The following is a 19922-nucleotide window of genomic DNA, read 5'->3' on the forward strand; positions in this document are numbered from 1 at the left end:
CGATGGTCCTTTGTAATGAACAACATCTAATGTTCTTTTACAGTGGAGTACTTTAGTCCTGTATGCTGAGTTTTAATACAGTTATCAGTCATGACCACAGCACAGTGTTTTGTGTGTGCTGCAGTATCAGAGAATTTAATGTGATTAATAATAAAATTTGAGCATTCGCAAATTATTTATAGTTTTCCGCACAATTGAAGAATAGAAACTTATGAATGGCAATTAAATACACCCTATTATTGTTATACTTAATATCAATTAACATAATCAGTTATTAAGAATAGTTTTTTATATTTTGTGGTGCACTGATTTGATTCTGAAAATTGTTCCACTGCCCAAAACATTAAAATGTCCCGTGTTAATTCAACTCAGACTGCATATGAATCCAATAGGAACCATGTGTACCCTGTAAAATGTTCAGTGTTAAAGAGTTGATTTAACACTGAACATTTTAATGAGAACTATAAGCAATGTATACACACAAACATTCCCACACTTCATTGACTTGCATACCAGCTTGTCTCTGTTTCAGTTTAGCCCTGTGTAGCTACTAGGACCGAACTTGGTTGTCAGTAAGGTATGCACCAATGGTAATCATGCTGGAAACATGTTGGTCCAAATGTTGCTTTTTCCATGTCAAATGTAGTAACCAACAACAGATAGCAGAGGGAGATCATGATGCCGAATATTGTTGGTGACCTTCAAGTGTCAGTAGTCCCCTGTGGACATACTGCCTATCTAATTTAATCGCTGCTTGATGGAAAGTAGGAAATATCCATGTAATAGATATAATCATGATCTGTTGTAAAAATAAATAAAAATTGCCCTCAAAAATAGCATTTGCTATTCAATCATTACAATTTACTTGAAATGAAAATATAGCAGTACTTACTGATACAGAACGGTCTGGGATGGCATGAATGGTTATGTTTGTGATATGCATTATGATTTTGGATTATTACTAGTCCCAGTCTAATATAATTGACAGCTGCTCTGGTCCCCAGTGTTAAAACGTTGTTCCACAATGTTTCTGTGTGTTCACTTGGTGCCTGTTTACAATGAGAAAAGGCGAGAGTACAGCATACCTCACTGTTCAGAGTACTCTGAAGACACCAGTCCCAAAGACATACTAAAATTTTAATTCTGCCCAGCATCAAAGAAACTTATTCTGCGGAAGAGCGCAACTATTATGCGAGCTAATTGTTCACAGAGAGGATGGAATGAACATTCAGCTGAGCTTCTCAGATGAACTAAGGTGTTGAATTCATGCATTATTCACACATTTACAAACTGAGCAAATGCAACCAAAATTGATTTGCGAAAAGAGCAGATTTAAAAATTCCAAAATACATTAAAATTAAGATACAATCAACCAGAGAACGCACATTTGTTTGTTATGTGTACCTGGCAGATTACACCACCTGGTGGTTGACTGCTCTAATTTCATATACGTGTAAATCACGAGTCTATTAAATTAGATTCGTTTCGTCATAATTATAGCATGAACAAAGGATCTTTGTGTTTGTTGAAAGTGTCAGCCAAATGACAGGCTCTTTCCTAGGCTCTTCACGGTCTGTCTCAATTCTCAGAAAAAGAAAACAGGGGCAAATGAAATTTAATTACATTCCGGGTCTTCTAATAGGCTAATGGCTACTATTACTCAAGTTACATAATTATCGTGTGTTTGATGCAGGGTTGTTAGTTCCCAGTATTGTACTGTGTTCTTATTTAATTTCTATTTGATTAATAGAATTGAAATATTCCCAGATGCAGTGATTTAGTTTAGTCATGCTGATGTAAAAAGACAAGGGGTGAGAATATTAATTCACGTTACTTTCTGTAAGATTTCTTTCAGCTATTTCAAAGACAATATCACACTAATCATTTTTTATTTTAAATCCGTAACTACTTGATTTTTATCTGTGGTAAATCAAAGTTCTCCACTCCACAGTCACTCGATCGCTGGAGGGCAGTATGGTTCACTTTGGCCGTATTTCAGAGAGGAACTCTGAGATGACTTGGAGAGAAGTTTGCTAGCAACCTGCTGACCTAGAGCACAGCAACAACAAGGGATAAGACGCGACTACTGGGGGTTCACATGATCGTGTTTTCATGCTCGAATGAACAAATCCAAAAAGTGCTGAGCCAGATTGTGCTGCAAGTTTGGGTTCCGGGTTAAACTTTGTAAGAAAGGGAAAGGATACGGATCGGGACTATTGTTTTTATGCGATCAGATGGTGAAATTCCATTAGTTTTCTGAACATGATTTTTAGTTCTGTGTTCTAAGCTTTTTTACTTTTCTTCTCACTGGTGTAGAATGATTGTGTTAGTCTCGAAGTTCATGTTTAATAGTAATTGCACCCCGTGATTGCTCTTGCCTTCAACGTAAACATTGGGTTGGTCTGAAATAGCACGAGCTGAGTCGGAAAGAGTGGATGAAGCAACAGGATTCCTAAAACCATTGTGCAATAGATTAAACCAAACGCACCTTGGACAAATGTAATCAATATCGCCAAATTTCGTTTGGCACTTTGTATACGTGGGGGTATCTCCAACATTCAATACAATGGCTGACGAAAACGAGACGGAGGTGTATGCTTATGAACAGGTTCTTATTTTGATTTCTTGTGTGCTGTCATTTTTGGGATCTACCCTGATAATATGCACCTATGTCATTTGGACAGATTTAAGGACCAAGCCAAGAAAGCTCCTCGTTTATTTATCAGTCGCCGACTTGCTGTCCGCGATTTCTTACTCCTATGGAGTTGGGAAGATTTTCAAATCGAACACTTGGGACTGCGTTCTTCAAGGTGCGATATCCACTTTCGCCAATACAAGCTCGTTTTTCTGGACTGTGGCGATTGCAGTTTACTTGTATATTTTCATCGTGAGGTCCAATCAGCAACTTGCTGACAACCTGGTGCTGTGGTTCCACATAATCAGGTAAGGAAGGAGTCAAACTTCCCATGTATGTGTGACATCCGGTACAGTACTAACAGCGTGTATTATACCGGGTATTGTATGGATTTTTCGCCTGAAGTAAATGTAGTTTGTCAGTAAGTTTTGTTATGCAGGTTCAGTTTTAGTGAGTTGCCCGGGGAAGTATCTCGTAAACTTGTTCAATATTCAATAAAATTTTCCTATTTCTAACTATGATAGCCTACTGTTCATACAATGTGTCTTTGTGACAAACAGTCGAGCGGACTTTGCAGAAACGCTTAAAAACAATACAGTTGTTGGACTTGGACCACGTCGTCAAATCCTGACCAACCCAGTTGTAGTTCTAAGAGTCTTGAGGAGGAGCAAAAAAAAAACCACTTATATCAAAAGTTTAATGGAATTTCAGAATCCAAAGAACTCTCACTGTCATTTAGGTTGCTATTAACATAAATGTTTTCCTTCTTGACATACAGTATTTAATCACGCTTAGAAGGAACAGCATAGCCTACACTTCGGCAAATGAATCAAGTGACATAGTGACCGTGAAAATTCTTCACGTGCATTCACATTCATGTGGTCAAATCACGCTATCTGAACCGTTGGAGCGATGCCTCCCATGTGTTATGCGGAGACTGCGGACATATAGAATTACGGGTGTCAAAATGGAGAAGGCGCCTTCACTGGGATGTTTGGACTCAGCAATTCAGCGGAAATGCACACTTAAATCAGACGAAATCCTGACATGACCACCAGTAGGCCTACGCGGCCTTTCTGACTGGCGTCATGCGGATTGTTTCCTCCTTTGCATAAAACTACAGAACCTAATTGTGTTCAGTAATAAATTAAATGTTTGATTACTTCAACAAATAATGTAAAATAGTATTTTTCCCAATCAAATGTTATCCAAACTGAAAATAACTTTATATAGTCTATGGTACATGTTTTTTTTAGAATGCTGGTTTTCATGGAGTGCAACAAGGGGTTTCCAAAAGATAACTCAAGCAAGAATTACTACTGTTTGCTGTGTGTTCTGGGTATTGGGTAATCAATGTAGGAATTACAACCTTTTTTTATACGTAGTTGCCCCCCCCCCCCCCCTTCATTTTAGTGAATGAAAAGTAATCTTTGACTTTATTTAATGACTAATTAACATAATCATACTTAGAACTTGGTTACAAATCCATCGCATTTGATGACCGCCTGAAGTCTGTGACCCATAGACATCACCACATTACATTTATTTTGCAGACGCTTTTATCCAAAGCGACGTACTATAAGTACACTGATGTCCACCACAGGCTGGGTATCTTCCGTGGTGATGCTCTGCCAGGCCTGTACAGCAGCCATCTTCAGTTCCTGTTTGTTTTGGGGGGATTTTTGCTTTCAGTCTTGTCTTCAGCCAGTGAAATGCCTAATCAGTCAATGGTTTTAACAATGTGTCAGTTTAATGTGTAGGCAATGCACAAAATGAGAAGTGCCCCTGTGGCATTTCTTAGTGCAGAGTAGCGCTGAGGCGGCTACTCTGCACTGAGCCACGTGGTTGCCCTGAGTTTCGCTTCTCTTGCTGTGGTAGTGTGTACTCATCAACCGATGACTGCTTCCCCCCTCCCCTCCCTTGCAGAAGTGCCCAACAGCACTTGGGTGGGAAGACAGTGGTACCTATTTCACAATGTGCTTCTTTTTTTTGTTGCACAAAATCTTTGATTTGCAGGAAGGACAAAAAAAAACTGGAAGCTTTGGTTTGTTATGCTTTAAAATAAAGACCTACCTGTCACAAGACTAAATTCCCTGCGATCGTAGAAACACTTGATGAGTGGAGTCAGGTGTCTGACTCCAGTCCCATATTCACATTGTGCTACATTGTAAGCAATTACATTAACAAGAGGTGAAATAACGTTTTAAACAAATTAAAGACTGAGGCGAATGAACAGGCTCCTAATTTCTGAAGGTGTGGACACTTGGCCACTAAAACTAACCATTTGGTAGATAATGAAGAATTCAAAGACAAAGAAAATAACACGCCAGACCTGTATTGTGTTAATAAGTTTAAGGGAATAATTAGGAAAGAACTTAAACACGTGTTCAGCAACATAATTAGCAGCCTATTGATTCACCTCCGTCTTTAATTTGATCAGTTCAAAAAAGTTTGTTACCACTTTTTATGCAGTTGCGTGCAATATAGCACAATAAGCACAATGGGACTTTATTCTTCACGGTGTGTATGGCAATTTCTGACATAATGTACAAGAGGCCTTTTTCTCTTTTCACAACCACGTTTCACTTCCTTGAGCACCATGAAGGGAGGGCAGCCTGCGTCTGTGCATAAAAGCTCTCGTTCTTTCTCCTTCCTAAAGTTTCCTTTGTCGACTTTTTCCTACCGTGGTTGGACAAGTATGAGGGTTGCTTCTGGGTATTTACCGACCTGAACGTGACAAGGATGTGTGAAAAGACCACAATTCCTGTCCTGTTCCTGTCTTCCCTCAGATGTTTCCACACTGACAGGTTTGCCTGCTGAAAGCCAAACTACCCACAGAAAGCCACGTGTGGCGGGTCCTTCTCAGTAGATCCAGGACAAGGGTTCCTTTTTAGAGAATAAGTTCCCTTTAGAAAAATAAGTCACACCAGCTGTTCTTTGATTCTTTTAGTCAACGATGAAGTCTCAGGGCTGAAGTCGTAGGTAGTTGGACTTTTTGTAATGACAGGTCTGGGGCGGGGATTTGTATAATGTAGCTAAATTTTTACGTGGGCAAGCAATCTTCCCCCATCTGCCGTACAGTGTTTCTGGTACAAGTGTAGTGTCAGCTTTACCCTTATCTGGCTAGCAAAAATCCAAAGCTAGCTTGAAAATAGAATTCTTGCATTTTTGCAGTTTATCCTCAAAATTTCATTTTATAATATGAATACTTATGGTGAACATGCAGCTGTAGAGATCCTATATTCATGTTTGGAGGAATGGAACGGGTTCAGTATTTGTGCAGTTTGTGTCCCCAGAGGCTGTTGTTAGGAGAGTAGACACAGGGTTGCTCAGTAGAGAACCTGTTTTCCTGCTGCAGAGTCCCCAGCCCTTCCTACCACACTCCTGATCTTAACTCTCATGAGTTGAAGAAAAAAAAAACTGATCTGGTACGTGGTTGCTATTTGGAGTCAGTCCACCTTTGAAGCTTTGGTGTGGATTTCACACTGGTTTGTCCAAACCCCATTTCCATGCAGCATTGCGTAATGGGTGCAGAACTGTTGTTGGTTTTGCACCCCTGCCTTAACGCTGAATGCTACCGTCAGTATAGAGCAGTGGTCTCCAACCAGCAGACCCTGTAGCTTTCCAGGACCAGGGTTGGAGACCACTGGTATAGACGATCTGTGGACTTAATCCTGTGTGTGTGTGTGTGTGTGTGTGTGTGTCTACGTGTGTGCCTGCGTGTGCGTGCTTGTGTGTGTGTGTGTGTGTGTGTCACAGCTGGGGCGTGCCCCTGGGGATCACGGTGGCGGCTGTCAGCCTGCAGAAGATCGGGTACGATGCCTCCGAGGTGTCTGTAGGCTGGTGCTGGGTCAGCATCCACGCCCCCGATTACGTGCTCTGGATGCTGCTGACGGGGAAGATCTGGGAGTTCGCGGCCTACCTCACACTCCCCGTGCTCTACATCCTCATCAAGAAGCACATCCATCGAGCGGTGAGAGCCCCCCTCGCCCGCTGCTCACCGAAACTCCCAAAATCACGTCTGAAGTTCGCACATCTGCCGCTGTAAAGCATGCAGTAACACCACTGCATTAAAGATAATGCTGTTTTTGAAGAATTAAGCTGGCACAAACAATTTTTAAAAAAAAGGAATGCTACTGCAAACAGGGATTCTGTGTGCCACGTGTTTATGGTGTCAAAGGCAGCTTTCATTTGCCTGTTGATTGTTTGATTGAACCACTTTATGGTACAATGGAAAGCATAAATATTATAGTGTTATGAAAGCAGTCTTCTCTTATCTGAGAATAAAATTGTAGAGAAAGTTAGGTATACATCAATTGGAGTGATACCAATAACCTTTGATCTTTGTGTTTCTCAAGTGTCTTCCATCACATCTGGGTATTGAAAGGCTTGTATTGACAAGGAGATGTGAAATATCACATTTTCGTTCCCTTTTTTCTTCCCTGTAGAAGCCTCCACGTATAATATTTGCATAAACTGTAATGCTTGGAGCTGACATACAGTATTATTATGCACTTAGACCATAGAGTCATCAGTAGTTCTTAATAACCATAGAATAGCTAACAGCAATCATCTTAATTCTGAGCCTGAGACCAAACATTCTGTGCATGAGACCAAGCGTTAAAAATGGGCATCCAAGTAATTATATAGCATTCGAGTTGTTTTTAATTTTCTATCCCAGCATGCTGCTCTCTCAGAGTACCGGCCCATTCTGGCCAGCAGTTCCCAGGCCCAATCACGGTCTTCCATGGCCGACAGGAAGATGACCCTCATCCCCATCATCTTCATCGCCCTGCGGATATGGAGCAGCCTGCGCTTCTTGCTCTTGCTGGTGGGATCCCCTGCTGTCCAGAGCCCCCTGCTGGTCACCCTGCACGTGAGTAAATGGTGTAGTCAATGTGTGGAATAGCCTGCCAGGTCACATAGTAGAAGCAGAAACTTTTGGGGTTGTCAAGACCAGGCTTGATATGGTGTTGAATGCTATTGAGACTGTAAGTACTAGGTACAGTTTGGTCAGGAAAATGGCGAGCATTGTTGGGCTGAATGGCCTGTAATCGTTGTTATGTTATGTTGGGAGCACAGCCAGCTCACAGACGTTGCTCGCTGAAGCAGTGGCGGCGCTTTGGTTGGTTACGGTTACCCAGTTGTTGCGCCTCATTTTTTTTTTTCATTGCCGCCTTTTTTTTGTTCGTTTGTTTTTTTTTGTTCAGGGGATCGGGAACACCTTCCAGGGAGCGGCCAACTGCATCATGTTTGCGCTGTGCACGAAGCCGGTGAGGTCCCGCCTGCTCGCCGCCGTCTGCTGCTGCTGCCGCCGGCACGCGGAGAGCGGGAACGCGGACACGTCCGTCCACGAGACGCCCGGCGTAGACGCTCCGCCCCGACGGGAGGCCGCGGGCCCGCGCGGGTGGGGTGGCGGCGAGGAGGACTGCTGACCGCAGCGTCCAGGGCGAGATCGCCGAAACTAGGGACGCTGCAGCCCGTTAGCAGTGAGCTAACGCGGGGGGCCGAGTGTCCGTCCATCGCTGCCTTTATGTTTCGGAAAGTGCCTTTAAGGTCAGTGGACAAACTCAAACACGCACAGCCGTCTCTTGGACTACACTAGTGCAAACAGCGAGAGGCTGTTTAAAGGTTTTTTTTTTGTTGTTTCCTTAATATGCATGTACTGTCATTTCTTCTCTCTTGTTTGATCTCAGTGTGAAGAAAGTTAAGTTAAACGTGGCATTGTTTGAGTCATACAAATCAGCACCAGTTGGTGGTGCACTGTAGGCGAATGCATATCACTCGGTTCCAGATTTTCAAGTTTTTCAACTCAAGAGGTGCCGAGGCTGTGTTAAACTATCTCTCTATCTGCGTTAGTTGTCTCTGACCACCTTTTTATATCAGTGGGTATGATACAAGTCTTCCAGGGAGGCAATGTTGCAATTCAGACTTTGTACACTGGTGTATAGTGACAGACCACTACATTGTCATAATGGTAACAATGGTAAGACAACCATGGTGATCCACTACAGTGGTTGTGCCTTGGCATTATTGTGTGAATTAATTAAAATGTTTTTATATGTAATCTCTCTCATTGTGATGAGTGAGTATAAGATGTCCTTCAGGGAAGAAATGGTCAATATTCCTTGAATGTGAAGACTCTTACACATTGCTATTGCTGTATATTTTATATCTGTAGATAGTGTTTGTTTTGTAAACATTATTTTTTTCAATTTTTGGTACTTTTTTGGATGGACTATTTTGGTACTATGGATTTATTATACTTGTGTTGAATCAATTCACTATAAATGTAAAAGAAAATAGCCCAATGTTTGTTTTTTTGCTGCCTATGTTTATTATGTAGTTCCATTTAGTTTCATTTTTATCCTTTATGCCACCTTTCGTAAAAAAAAAAAAAAAAATGTCCTCTGTAGGGAATGGGTGAATTCTAATTGTCTTACCTTCATGAATTATGGATTGGACATTAAAATATGAAAATAGGTCAAGGTTCAAATTTGAAGCCAAAGTAAACTGTGGCATTATAGTGGGGAAAAAAAGGTTTTTACACAGTCTTGTAACAGTGGGGTGAAAAGTGTACTGTACTGTAAATGTTTTGTTTTCCTGGAATTTTTATGAGGGTTGTGTATTTTCACTTCAGTTGCAATTCCTGTGTAGCATAAATTCCATTTTGTAGCATAAAGGTTACTGAAATACTGAATCCCAGAATTTATGCTTGCATTTCTTTCCACAGCTGTACTTTAAAATTACACATTCTCTTTATTCCTTTAAATCTGAATGAGTTAGAGGAGAGCACATAATAACCTGTAATCAAATTATTAGGACAGATTGACTGGAATTTCAGAAGTTGACTTCTAATTTTTGCAGCACTATGCTGTGGCCCCCAGTGATTGTACAGCTTTGCACAAAGGAGTCTGGGTGGAGACAGGCCTGGAGTGCATTATTATAATGAATGTGTACTGGGAGCAGAATCTTCCACAGAAATGTCTCACACGTTATACCACCACTGAGATTCCAGGGGTGTCGCCACATTGCATGTTCCTGGAGCAGGTTGTCAGGCCAAATGCTGGAGATCAAAACGGTTACAAAAGCAAAGCAGTTCATGGAGGTTTCTCGAGTGGTTTCATTATTTTTAGCAGTAAAACTAACAGTTCCCACTACGCTAAATGGGTGATAGCGTACATAGATAGCGTTTGTTTAGAACTGGGCTGCCCAACCCTGTACCTGGAGATCTGCCATCCTGTGGGCTTTCCCTCCAACCCTAACACAGTCCACCTCATTCAGCAGCTAGAGATCTTGAGCTCACAATTAGCAGGATCAGGTCTGCTAAATTAAGGTTGAAATGAAAGCAGACAAGATGGTAGATCTCCAGGAATCAGGTTAGGAAGCCCTGGTTTAGAACCTGCAAAATAACACCTGTTTCCAGAGAACATATCCATATTGATGTTCCAGTATCCCTACTAAATCGTATTTGTTGATTAAAAAGAATAACCAGTTATTCTTTGAGGAAAATAGATTACCAGCGGCATAGTATACAGTGTACTTGGCTTGTGTATTCATTCAACCCTGGTCATAAGTACTGCCACTCTATCTGGTTTTTCTTCCAACCGGATCCATGACTAACATTATTTCAGTGGTTCCTTAACCACAGGTCACCGTGTAGCCGTGCAGACGTTTTGCAATGATTGCACTTTTATTTCCCGTTCTCTGGGAATGCCGTGTGACCTTCTGTGGAAGAACCTGTACCAAGCCTGGCAGGGGAACTGCACAAGCCAGTTGGTCTTAGCTCCCCGTCACATGACGAGTCAGCATGGTAACAATGTGGGAATTCTGGAACAAAAATGTTCCAAGCATCTGATGGGTGATGTCATGTGACAGCTGTTCAATACGGCATATGCTGAGAGGCCAGAAAAACAAAAAGTACTGACAACATCCGTGTACTAATAGAAGGCTACATCCTGTTTCATCAGTGTAAACTAGACCAATATTTATATATTGCTAAAGACATTCTATGCTGTGTTAGGGCTTCTGGCAAAGCTTCAGGAAGCTAAATCTCAACTAAACTAAATCCAAGGTGTACTATACAGTATTATATACAGTATCCTTTCATTCATTTACACAATCTCACAGGTATCAGTAAGCAGAATAACACACATTTAAACTCTTGAATAACAAACTATTTTTTAGTAAGGATTTTTCCTGATTTTTTCTCCTCCCTTTGGAATATTTAATTCCAAGAACTATCATGTCTATTATGTGCCCTATCAATTTGAGAGACATTTTCCCAGGCTTGTACAGCCAGCTGCCACCTATGGTGTCACACTTCAGTCCACAAACTAATCTGGGCTGCAACTGCACTGGATAACTGCACAGCTCACACAGACAGACAAACCGACAGACAGACACCGTTGCATGCAGAAATATTTCCATTGGTAATGCACTGCCTAATTATACAGTGCCCATATTTATTGTTAAGACTAAAGAGTGCATCAGTCCCCAAAAGCTGTGTTGTGGATACACTAACCTTGAAACCCTGGAATTATTAACCTGTTTTGTTAACCTGATTCAGCCATTTTTCAACTAAAAATGGCTAAATCTGGAATTGACAAAGCAGGAGGAAGCCATCATCTTTTGGTATTTGGATGCATTACAATTCAAAACCTTTACAAAGATATTTCTAGGTATTTTCACATCCAGTTCACACATCAAACATTTCCTGCAGTCTTTCAAAGCCTGGAAAACCTTCTGGCTGAGCACTTCGGTGGATTGCCCATAGATACACTGCATGACCATAACACACCCTTACTTATATATGCGACATCACATACACCAAGAATGTAAACATCTTCCCTCAGAGACAAATAGTCTGCACCCAAAACCAAGACTAGCAGGAAATGAGCCAACAAAAACTTATTAGAGTTATGTCCCTTATTTTAACAACCACTTAATTACACAATAAAATGATGTTGTTTCACAATGATAAACATATTTAACCAACATGATTACTATTTTGGGCTATGAGTGTTGCACCATCCAAAGAGAATTATCCCACAACTGCTCCTTTTAATTATTATGACCCGCGGCTTGATCCTGTCTCACAAAGAAGTGGCTTTGTTTGTTGTGCTTGGTGTGTATTATTCATTCTGTGTCTTGTTTGCATGTGATGCTGTAAGCACATCTTTCCTCTGGGTGTGAGGATATAGCATTCATTCATTCATGAGGAATGTTCTCTTGGTAGATTTCCCCACACCCCAGATTTTGCATTTTAGAAACATGTTACTCCATTTCCAAACAAAACGCAAAACCATTTTAACGGTTTAGCGGCTACTCGTGTGTGTTTCTTCAAAGGGAAAACAGGAGGAATTGGGTGTGCATCTGTGTTTTTTTTTTTTAATTACATGCAATTAAAAGCAAGACATGATAAAAAAAATCTTAACAACCTTCAAGCTGCACACACCACGTGTCACCATCACTATGTTAGCCTAGAGCCAAATTTGCCCTTGGAATCGGTTGTTTGTGCTGGTCCTAATTCAGTCGAAAAACACAGTTGCCCTAGAGCAATGCTTCTTGTTAATAAAATGAACAGGTGCTCCAAAGCCTGCATTGTGCCTAGCTGAGCTGCCTGTGTATATAAATCCAACCAGTTCCCAAGTAGCTATCGAGATGGTGGGCCTTTCTTTTTGCAGAGGTTATGTTTGTTGGATTGATTGATAGACAGAGAAAGTGTGGACGCCTGGTACCAAAAACTAGCTAAAAAAGAAATTAGAAAATGAGACAATAGCCATACTTCCACAGCTGCAACGGTCCCTGTCGAGACAGAGCAGCACCCAAGGTTTCCAAGCGCCCTGTGTATGAGGGTCACCCCAGACACAAGTTTGCTTGCTTCTGCATGCTAAGCAAGGACAGCCAGGTAATTTGAGGAGGCGTTGTCGATAACAATTTGACCTCGCCAGCCGAGGTCACGTGATGATGTCAGAGGGATGACCCGAGGCGTGCAGTCCTGCCCCTCTGAACGCCTTCTGTGGACAGTGACTGACGCGTTTAGCGAAGAGCGCTCGTAAGACGACGCTCCATCTCACTGCCTAAAATGTGCCCGGATGACTGCGACGCAAGCACGCAAGATCCAGTGCCATTACTGTACCTTCCAGAAACCCTAACTCCTGTGAGGTCATCCGTTCTACTGCATTACGCAAGCGGAACCCACCTCCAGCAGTACCATTCGCTCAGAGAGATCAGGTGACATTTTTCTGTTGATCTGGGTCACATAAATTGTTCAGGGTTTGCATGACAGTACAGATTTGCACCCGAGTCCTTCCTCCAGGTTTTCTGTAGTGTTTAAAGGAAATAGCGCTTTTGACAGGGCGCTAAGGTGCAGGAAGAAGTGTAATACTGGCAGAGTTCCTCTCGCTGTAAAGCACTACTGACGGGAAGGAGGGCTGTCCCTGGTCTCAGTTTATTGATCCTTTCATGTACAGCTTGTGTCTTTTATTAATTTCTTCATGGCTTATGGAGACCCTGGATTCTGGTTTCGTCCCTCTTTCCACTTTCGTTCAGCTTTGAAGACAACAGATGTACTGCGAGTGCATTCCGTGTGTGTAATATGATTTTCTCACCATCTTCCATAACAATATCATTTTTAAAAAGGAATCCCTGAGACTGTATAGCATACCTACTTTGAATTAAGAGAACCAGATGTTCTGTTCTATAATAATAATAATAATAATAATAATAATAATAATAATCATAATCATATTTCTTTTAAAAACTTCTTTGGTAAATTGGATGGATGGGGATTTTAATGGGTGGTGGGGGTGCAATGTTCTTTCAATGAAATCCTAACCCTGGCGCAACCCTATACCTGCTCAGGGTGGGCCTGATACAGTCAGCTTCTGGCTCAGGCCCCAGAGCTGTCTTTTCACTGCCTGTCTGCAATGTATCTTCCAGGGCCAGTTAGAATGCGTTTCCCTTGGCAGGATTTGCTGAGGGCACATTCTGCGGAAACAGCCGGTCAGCTAGCCTCTCTTTCCTGCTACGCGTCAGGCATTGCAACACATCCGATGCTGACCGCTCTAAAAACTGAGATAGCGTATGGTCAAAGGCCAAGCAATCAACAGCAAAAGCAGTCGTAGTCACACCCTCTCTATCAGCGCGTAGTAGGCCTTCCTTATTACATGATGGATGATTAAGTCAACACCAATTCACCATCCTGCAATCGGGGAGGGTCTGTTCAAATTTACCTTGGTTGAACACTCTGCCCATTTTGAAGATTCATTCACTCATTACCTATACCTGCTTATCCTGGGCAGGGTCGCGGGGGTTGCTGGAGCCTATCCCAGTGTGCATTGAGCGAGAGGCAGGATTACATCCTGGACAAGCCACCAGTCTATCGCAGGGCACACACACCATTCACTCACACACTCATACCTATTTAGATCATTCACAAACATTAATGGTCCCTACAGGATCTATGGGTGCTGGTTGGGTCACATTTTCATTATGCCTTCAGCCTCTGGCCATTATGGTTTGGAGAACTTAAAAAAAATTATATCAGTGTGCATGTGAATGTATGGCATAAAGGCTAAATGTTATAAGGAGAGTTTTAATTTATTCTTTATTCATGGAAGTGATCCTGCAAAGCGAAAATAAGGAGACAGGTAGGTTATTTAATTTGTGTATACATATTTCGCACATATATAAAGGTGCACAGGGGCGGCATGATGGTGTAGTTGGTAATTATTTCCCCTAGGTATGAGTGTGTTAGTGAATGGTGTGTCCGCCCTGCGATGGACTGGCGAACTGTCCAGAGTGTATTCCTGCCTCTCGCCCAGTGCATGCTGGGATAGGCAGCAGCACCTCCCGCAACCCTGATCAGGAATAAGCAGGTATAGATCATGGATGGATGGATGGAAAGGTGCACATGCATGAGAATTGAGATTATAAAAGCTGGCTGAATGAGGCACACCTCATTGCACACAAGGCAAAATGATGACACATTCCTGCACACCCAGACTGCATTCTGGAGCCACAGGCATGTACACTCACAGTGAGGAGACTCTCCCCCAGTCCTCCCAGCTCAGCACAGACCATTATTCTATATGAAATTCCTGGAAGAACACCATTAAGGCTCATTTTAATTTCATCACCCGCCAAAATGAAACGCTTAAGACCTCTTTCATTGGTTAATCAATGAGATGGATGAGTAGCTTCAGGATGAATAAAAAAATTAATTCGGCAGCAATTTGGTGCAGGGAAGGTCTGCGCTTGGTTGCATAGCGGCCTCTAGTGCTCATTTATTGTCATAACCATTTGTGAAAGGCAGCAATAATCGTCAGAGTTTTTATTCTGTATTTGTAGAAGCATGTGCATTAGACTGTTTTACATTTTTTTAAAATTTTATACAAGGCTGTGCATAAACTTCCTCTTGTTAAATCCAGACCAATGCTGAACATTTAGAAAATGAGGATAGTGTAATGTATTGGTAGTTTACCGTATTATTAAATCACTGAAGCAAATCTGTAAATAATGTTACATGGAATGCAATTTTTTATGTTTTTGAAGATTAAGCATTAAAATGTTAACCATGGTTATGATAAAATGATATGGACAATCTATGAAATAATTTGGGATGATTTCCTGACAAAATAGAGTGGTAAATTTAAATGACGTTTAGAAAGGATAAGGTACTGTGCATTGTGCCGTGCTGGGGCCGGTATGAGGGAGTGTATTATGATTCAGGAATCAGGGTGGTAAGGGGGGGGGGGGGATGGGCAAAAGGGCTCAGATGCAGTGGCAAAAGCCTATGCTCATGTGGAAGGGGCACCCCAGTTTTAACGTACGGATGATGAACCAAAATTGCACTTAGAGTTGAGCTCTTTAGTGTAGCATTGAGGAATGGGGCAAATGCATCAGCTCCGTGTCTGGAGTTAGTCCCCTTTTTATGGGCCTCCAGACAGATGGGGTCCTAGGCAACCACATATGTCACCTACGCCTAGAATCGGCCAGAGGTGGCTTCACTCTGTTTATATACACTCTGTATGTATGTGTATATATATATATACATATATACTGTATATACATATAGCCTGAGGCTCAGAGCATCTATATGCTTTGTACACACAAAACAGCATTAAGAGTCAGAGCAGGATTCCAATATTGCGGGAGATGAATAATCTCAGCGACTCAGTAGGGTTACCGGGGCGAGGTAGTGAATGATTACTCAGCGGGCAATCAATGGACGTCCTAATTAAAAGTGCACTCATTTGCAGGCCGTGTAATTACTTACGCCCTTCAGTGACTGTGCGGGGGTGAGAAGCAGGGCAAGTGGTTTAATGAAGGATGAAGACATTTTTGGAAACCCCCCCCCCCCCCCCCCCCCAACTCAACCCCCTCGCTGCTACGCTACCTGCACACGGAGCACTGAGACTGGAGGGCAAACACTTCTTCAGGATTCCTCCTCGTCTGCGAGCCAGTGTTTATTTTCCACCCTGGAAGCCACATAGTAAAATACAGGGGAGGGAATGCCAGTCAGCAAAGAGGAACGTCTCTAACTGATAGCATCTGGTAACCTACAGGAGCACTGGTGAGTAGATAGGGTGGGATTTAAGTCAGACAGGGATCCTCCTACCACAGCAGAACAAAATCATCTGCACCTTCCACTGTGGACTTACAAGTGGAAGACATACAGCAGCTCAGGTTATTGGAATTTGTTGTTTTGAACTGACATTCTCAATTACTTTACTTTATCCTATTATATTCAGAGAAGCCATACAGGCAATACTGTATTTTACAATACTGCCAAGTTAAAATAAAAAAATATTGCGTAGGCAGTATTGTAACTGAGGGACTTTCCCTCAATGCTTCTCCAAGGCATTGAGATTGAGACATAAAACAAATACGGAACGTGATCAACAAATAGAAACACAAAACAGAAGTCAAATTTACACCAGTTTCGTCACTCGTACAGGGAAACTTAGCAACATAATTATTTAGCTATTCAATCAACCTCAACTTAGAGTGCATTTTATCTGAGAGTGACGCTGTTGTTCGTACTCTGGTCAGTCAGAAAAATGATGAACTGCCTCAAGGTGGCTCTACTGCTTGCTTAATTTTCACTTGACTAAAAATGCCCCCACTTTGAGGTTTTGATCAGTGTACACTGCTGTGCAAAGGTCTTAAACACGTTCCTTTTTGCTCTGTGATGTAGAAGGGAACACAGGCCCAGACACTTACATGATGTTTGGATGGTCCCAGGAGAAATGTGGAACACCAGAGTTACAGTAGTACACATATTTATTGCCCTTAAAAGATTTCAGTAGCTTTAAAGAGAATGTGTGTTTATCAGGGGAGTCCAGTCTTATCCAAAAAAGGCCAGTGTGGGTGCAGGCTTCTGTTATAGCCCAGTACTATCATGCCTGATGCTATTTATCAAGGCCTTGATTGAAGACCATGATTAGTTAATTAGTTGAATCAGTTGAATTTGTACTGACAAACGGACACCTAACAGTCAAAACGCATTTTCACATGCAGACTGGATGCATTCACTTGCGCACAGTTCACTATGCTTTATTTCCCAACAGAGAACTAAAACCTGGAACAAAAAAGGTGCAATTGTGAAAGGGGGTTTTTTACTGAGTACAAAAGAAACAAAAACTTAGCTTTCAAAACAAAACTGAGCATCATTTAATTTTTAGCTTAATTTAATATGTGCTTGTTACTCAATTCTTACATTTTCATGGTTGTCCTCTCAACAAGTTACCAAAAAAGGTACCAGGAGTCCCTGCCAAAGTTCACACAGGCAATGCCATGCGCAGCCAAAGGAGCAAACAAACAGTCAGTCTTTAAAGGCCTGATGAACCACAGGTGAGCCAAATCAAACTAACTCCACCCAATGGGCTCCTCAAACAAGGAAGTGGCTCCTATGCCTGACACACCCTCAGGACTGAATAGCAGGCGGTGTCTCACGCATGTTGGTGCTGAGGGTCAAATGTTCAGTCAGACCTGAATTCCACCCATAAAGTAGACGGTGGTTAAACACCTATGCTTTCTGTCAGTCATGCATGGGAAGAGAGCTTTGCATGATGACAGGAAGTATTGCCCTGTCACGGATACCATGAAAAGTTTTGTGAAGATGTTTAATACCTTAACGTTTACGCTCACCTTGTGACACCAGTTTACGCATATGGAAGAACGATATATGGAATTATATGGGAATTACATGTATTTAATATATGTACTTATATTTTATGTTTATTACACATAAATTTTATATCATATATTTACATACATTGAAATAAAATAACGTTATGAGGCACAAGTGCATTTTATACGTATATATAAATATATGTTCAATATGTATATATTTTAGAAGTTCAAAATTCAACCTTCAGTTGCAATCATGAGCATGCACATGTGGCTTAAAAATGACTAGGTTACCAAGTTTTTTTAAACTGTTGTATGTTTGGGATTGTAGCAGTCGGTCCGCCGGAGAGGTGGATTGGTCTCGGCTGCGCTGGCTGGTGGAGAAAGCACACGCACCTGGGTTGCGTTAGCTAATCAGGGAGCTAACACTGAGAGCGCAGTTATGATTTTCGGTTTTATTTGGAGCTCTGAAAAGAAAGGAATCCTCAGCTGGGATGCTGGAGGAGCTGGACCTGGCTGGGAAGGTGGGTCAGCTACAGAACAGGGAACTGCAAAGTTGTGCTGCTTTGTTTTACTTTCTTTTGTCTTTGTTAATTTAGCTTGTTGTTTTCATTTATTGTTTTCGCCCGGAACCCGTGAGGGGGAAGGGTGAAGTGTGAAGTGGGTCGTTTATTTGAATTCATGTTTGTGTGGATGTTCTTTCTCCATGCGACAGACAGCGGTTTTGCACGGTACAGCACGGTACCCTCTCCGGGATGTCACGCTTGGCGTGTGACAGGGATGTTGGCAAAACGATTTATTTTAACGATTTATGTTCACTTATCACGAAGGGAAGGAAATTCCGGTTTTACATTATTTTGAATGCTGAAATGCCAGATCTTTTCTCAAAATATTGACGGTAACTCAGATCTGACGGTTATGATTTCTGCTTCAAGTCTCAAATACAATCTGAGAAATAGTGTACTATTAAGTATGGGAAATTCAATCATTGAAATTCTACAACTGACCCCAATTATTCTCCTTTCTGTTATGGTTACTTATAATTTTATGGCTTCTGTCCACTAGGAAAAAATTGCCACATATGGTTTTGGGATTAAGGAAGCCTGGAAGGTGGTGGGGGACATTGGTTTTAAAATCGTCAGCAGTTGCTGGAGCCAGTCACTAAAGCTTCCAAATCCAAACATTGCTCACCTGCATATTCAGCAGGAGGGACTGAGCAGGGTCTTTCATAAGATCAAAGAGAAGGATGAAACCAAAAGAAAAGTGCAGAAATACAGAAAGGAAAGGAGATGAAGGGGGGGATATAGAAAAGAAGACGAGAAACAGAAACCATCTGAAAAAAAAAACACGAAAGAGAGAGAGTGAGAAACAAAGGAACAAGTGAGGAGGCAAAGGCAGAGGCCCAACCGACTTTGGCAGAAAGGCCTTTCTCCCCAGGGGGACAGAGGAAGTGAAGAATCCGTCTGAGCTGAAAGGTGAACCGGAGGAGGAACCCCGCCCCTCGGCACCGTCTGCTCCTCTGCGTCTGGCTGCTTCTCCCTCGCCGGGAACAGACGAGGACAGAGAGCCGCCGCTGATCCTTCAGGAACAGCCGAAGGACGGGGTCAGAGGGGCAGAGGGCGGGGCCCAGGAGTACCTTCCGTCTCACCCAAATCCTCAGCCCCAGACAGCCGGCGGTGTCTGTCACTTCCGCGAGCGCGGGGCCTACCGAGCGCCGAGACGCAGCTGTCATCGTTCAGCGTGCGACCCGCCTGTCAGGACCTGCAGAGAGCACAGGCGAGCACAGCCTCCGCCTCAGCTGTGTAGGGGCTCTGTGCCATACGCAGTTCAGCCGGGCTCCTTAAATCCCCTCACCGCGCACTGACATTGCTGCAGTGTTCAGCGTGTTTAAAATGATCACCTCCAACGCTTAATATTGACTGCGTTTATTGTATTATATTAGGTCAAAATGAAGATAGTATGATCAAAAGGGAATAATATTTTAACATTTTATATTATCCCCTTTTGATGAATATTATATATTATTCTTAATATTAGGTGCATCAAACTCAAACTGCTGTATTCTTTTAGGTGAAAGAGATGATAAAGATGACAGCCTTCATTTAATTTTACATAACATTTAAAATTGATTATGAAATATACATATACA

The 19922-nt window shown here is 42.1% G+C and overlaps 1 protein-coding gene and 2 long non-coding RNA genes across 3 annotated transcripts; 2 read left to right on the forward strand and 1 right to left on the reverse strand.

The window, feature by feature from the left end:
• The first annotated feature begins 1973 nt into the window (after window positions 1–1973).
• Window positions 1974–9335, forward strand: gpr157 (G protein-coupled receptor 157). The gene is made up of 4 exons (XM_035389494.1): window positions 1974–2943; window positions 6395–6608; window positions 7317–7511; window positions 7846–9335. Exons 1-4 carry the CDS (start codon window positions 2567–2569, stop codon window positions 8068–8070), a joined length of 1011 nt encoding a protein of 336 aa, XP_035245385.1. The 5' UTR covers window positions 1974–2566; the 3' UTR covers window positions 8071–9335.
• LOC118211915 lies at window positions 7425–17005 on the reverse strand. The gene is made up of 3 exons (XR_004762122.1): window positions 16865–17005; window positions 16038–16119; window positions 7425–7505 (listed from the first exon to the last, which is right to left on the reverse strand). It is a non-coding gene; the product is annotated as an uncharacterized LOC118211915 (long non-coding RNA).
• Window positions 17006–18098: 1093 nt separating this feature from the next.
• Window positions 18099–19865, forward strand: LOC118211706. Its single transcript, XR_004762064.1, has 2 exons — window positions 18099–18297; window positions 18839–19865. It is a non-coding gene; the product is annotated as an uncharacterized LOC118211706 (long non-coding RNA).
• Window positions 19866–19922: the final 57 nt, after the last annotated feature.

Source organism: Anguilla anguilla, chromosome 13 (genome assembly GCF_013347855.1).
Source record: "Anguilla anguilla isolate fAngAng1 chromosome 13, fAngAng1.pri, whole genome shotgun sequence".
Lineage (NCBI taxonomy): Eukaryota > Metazoa > Chordata > Actinopteri > Anguilliformes > Anguillidae > Anguilla > Anguilla anguilla.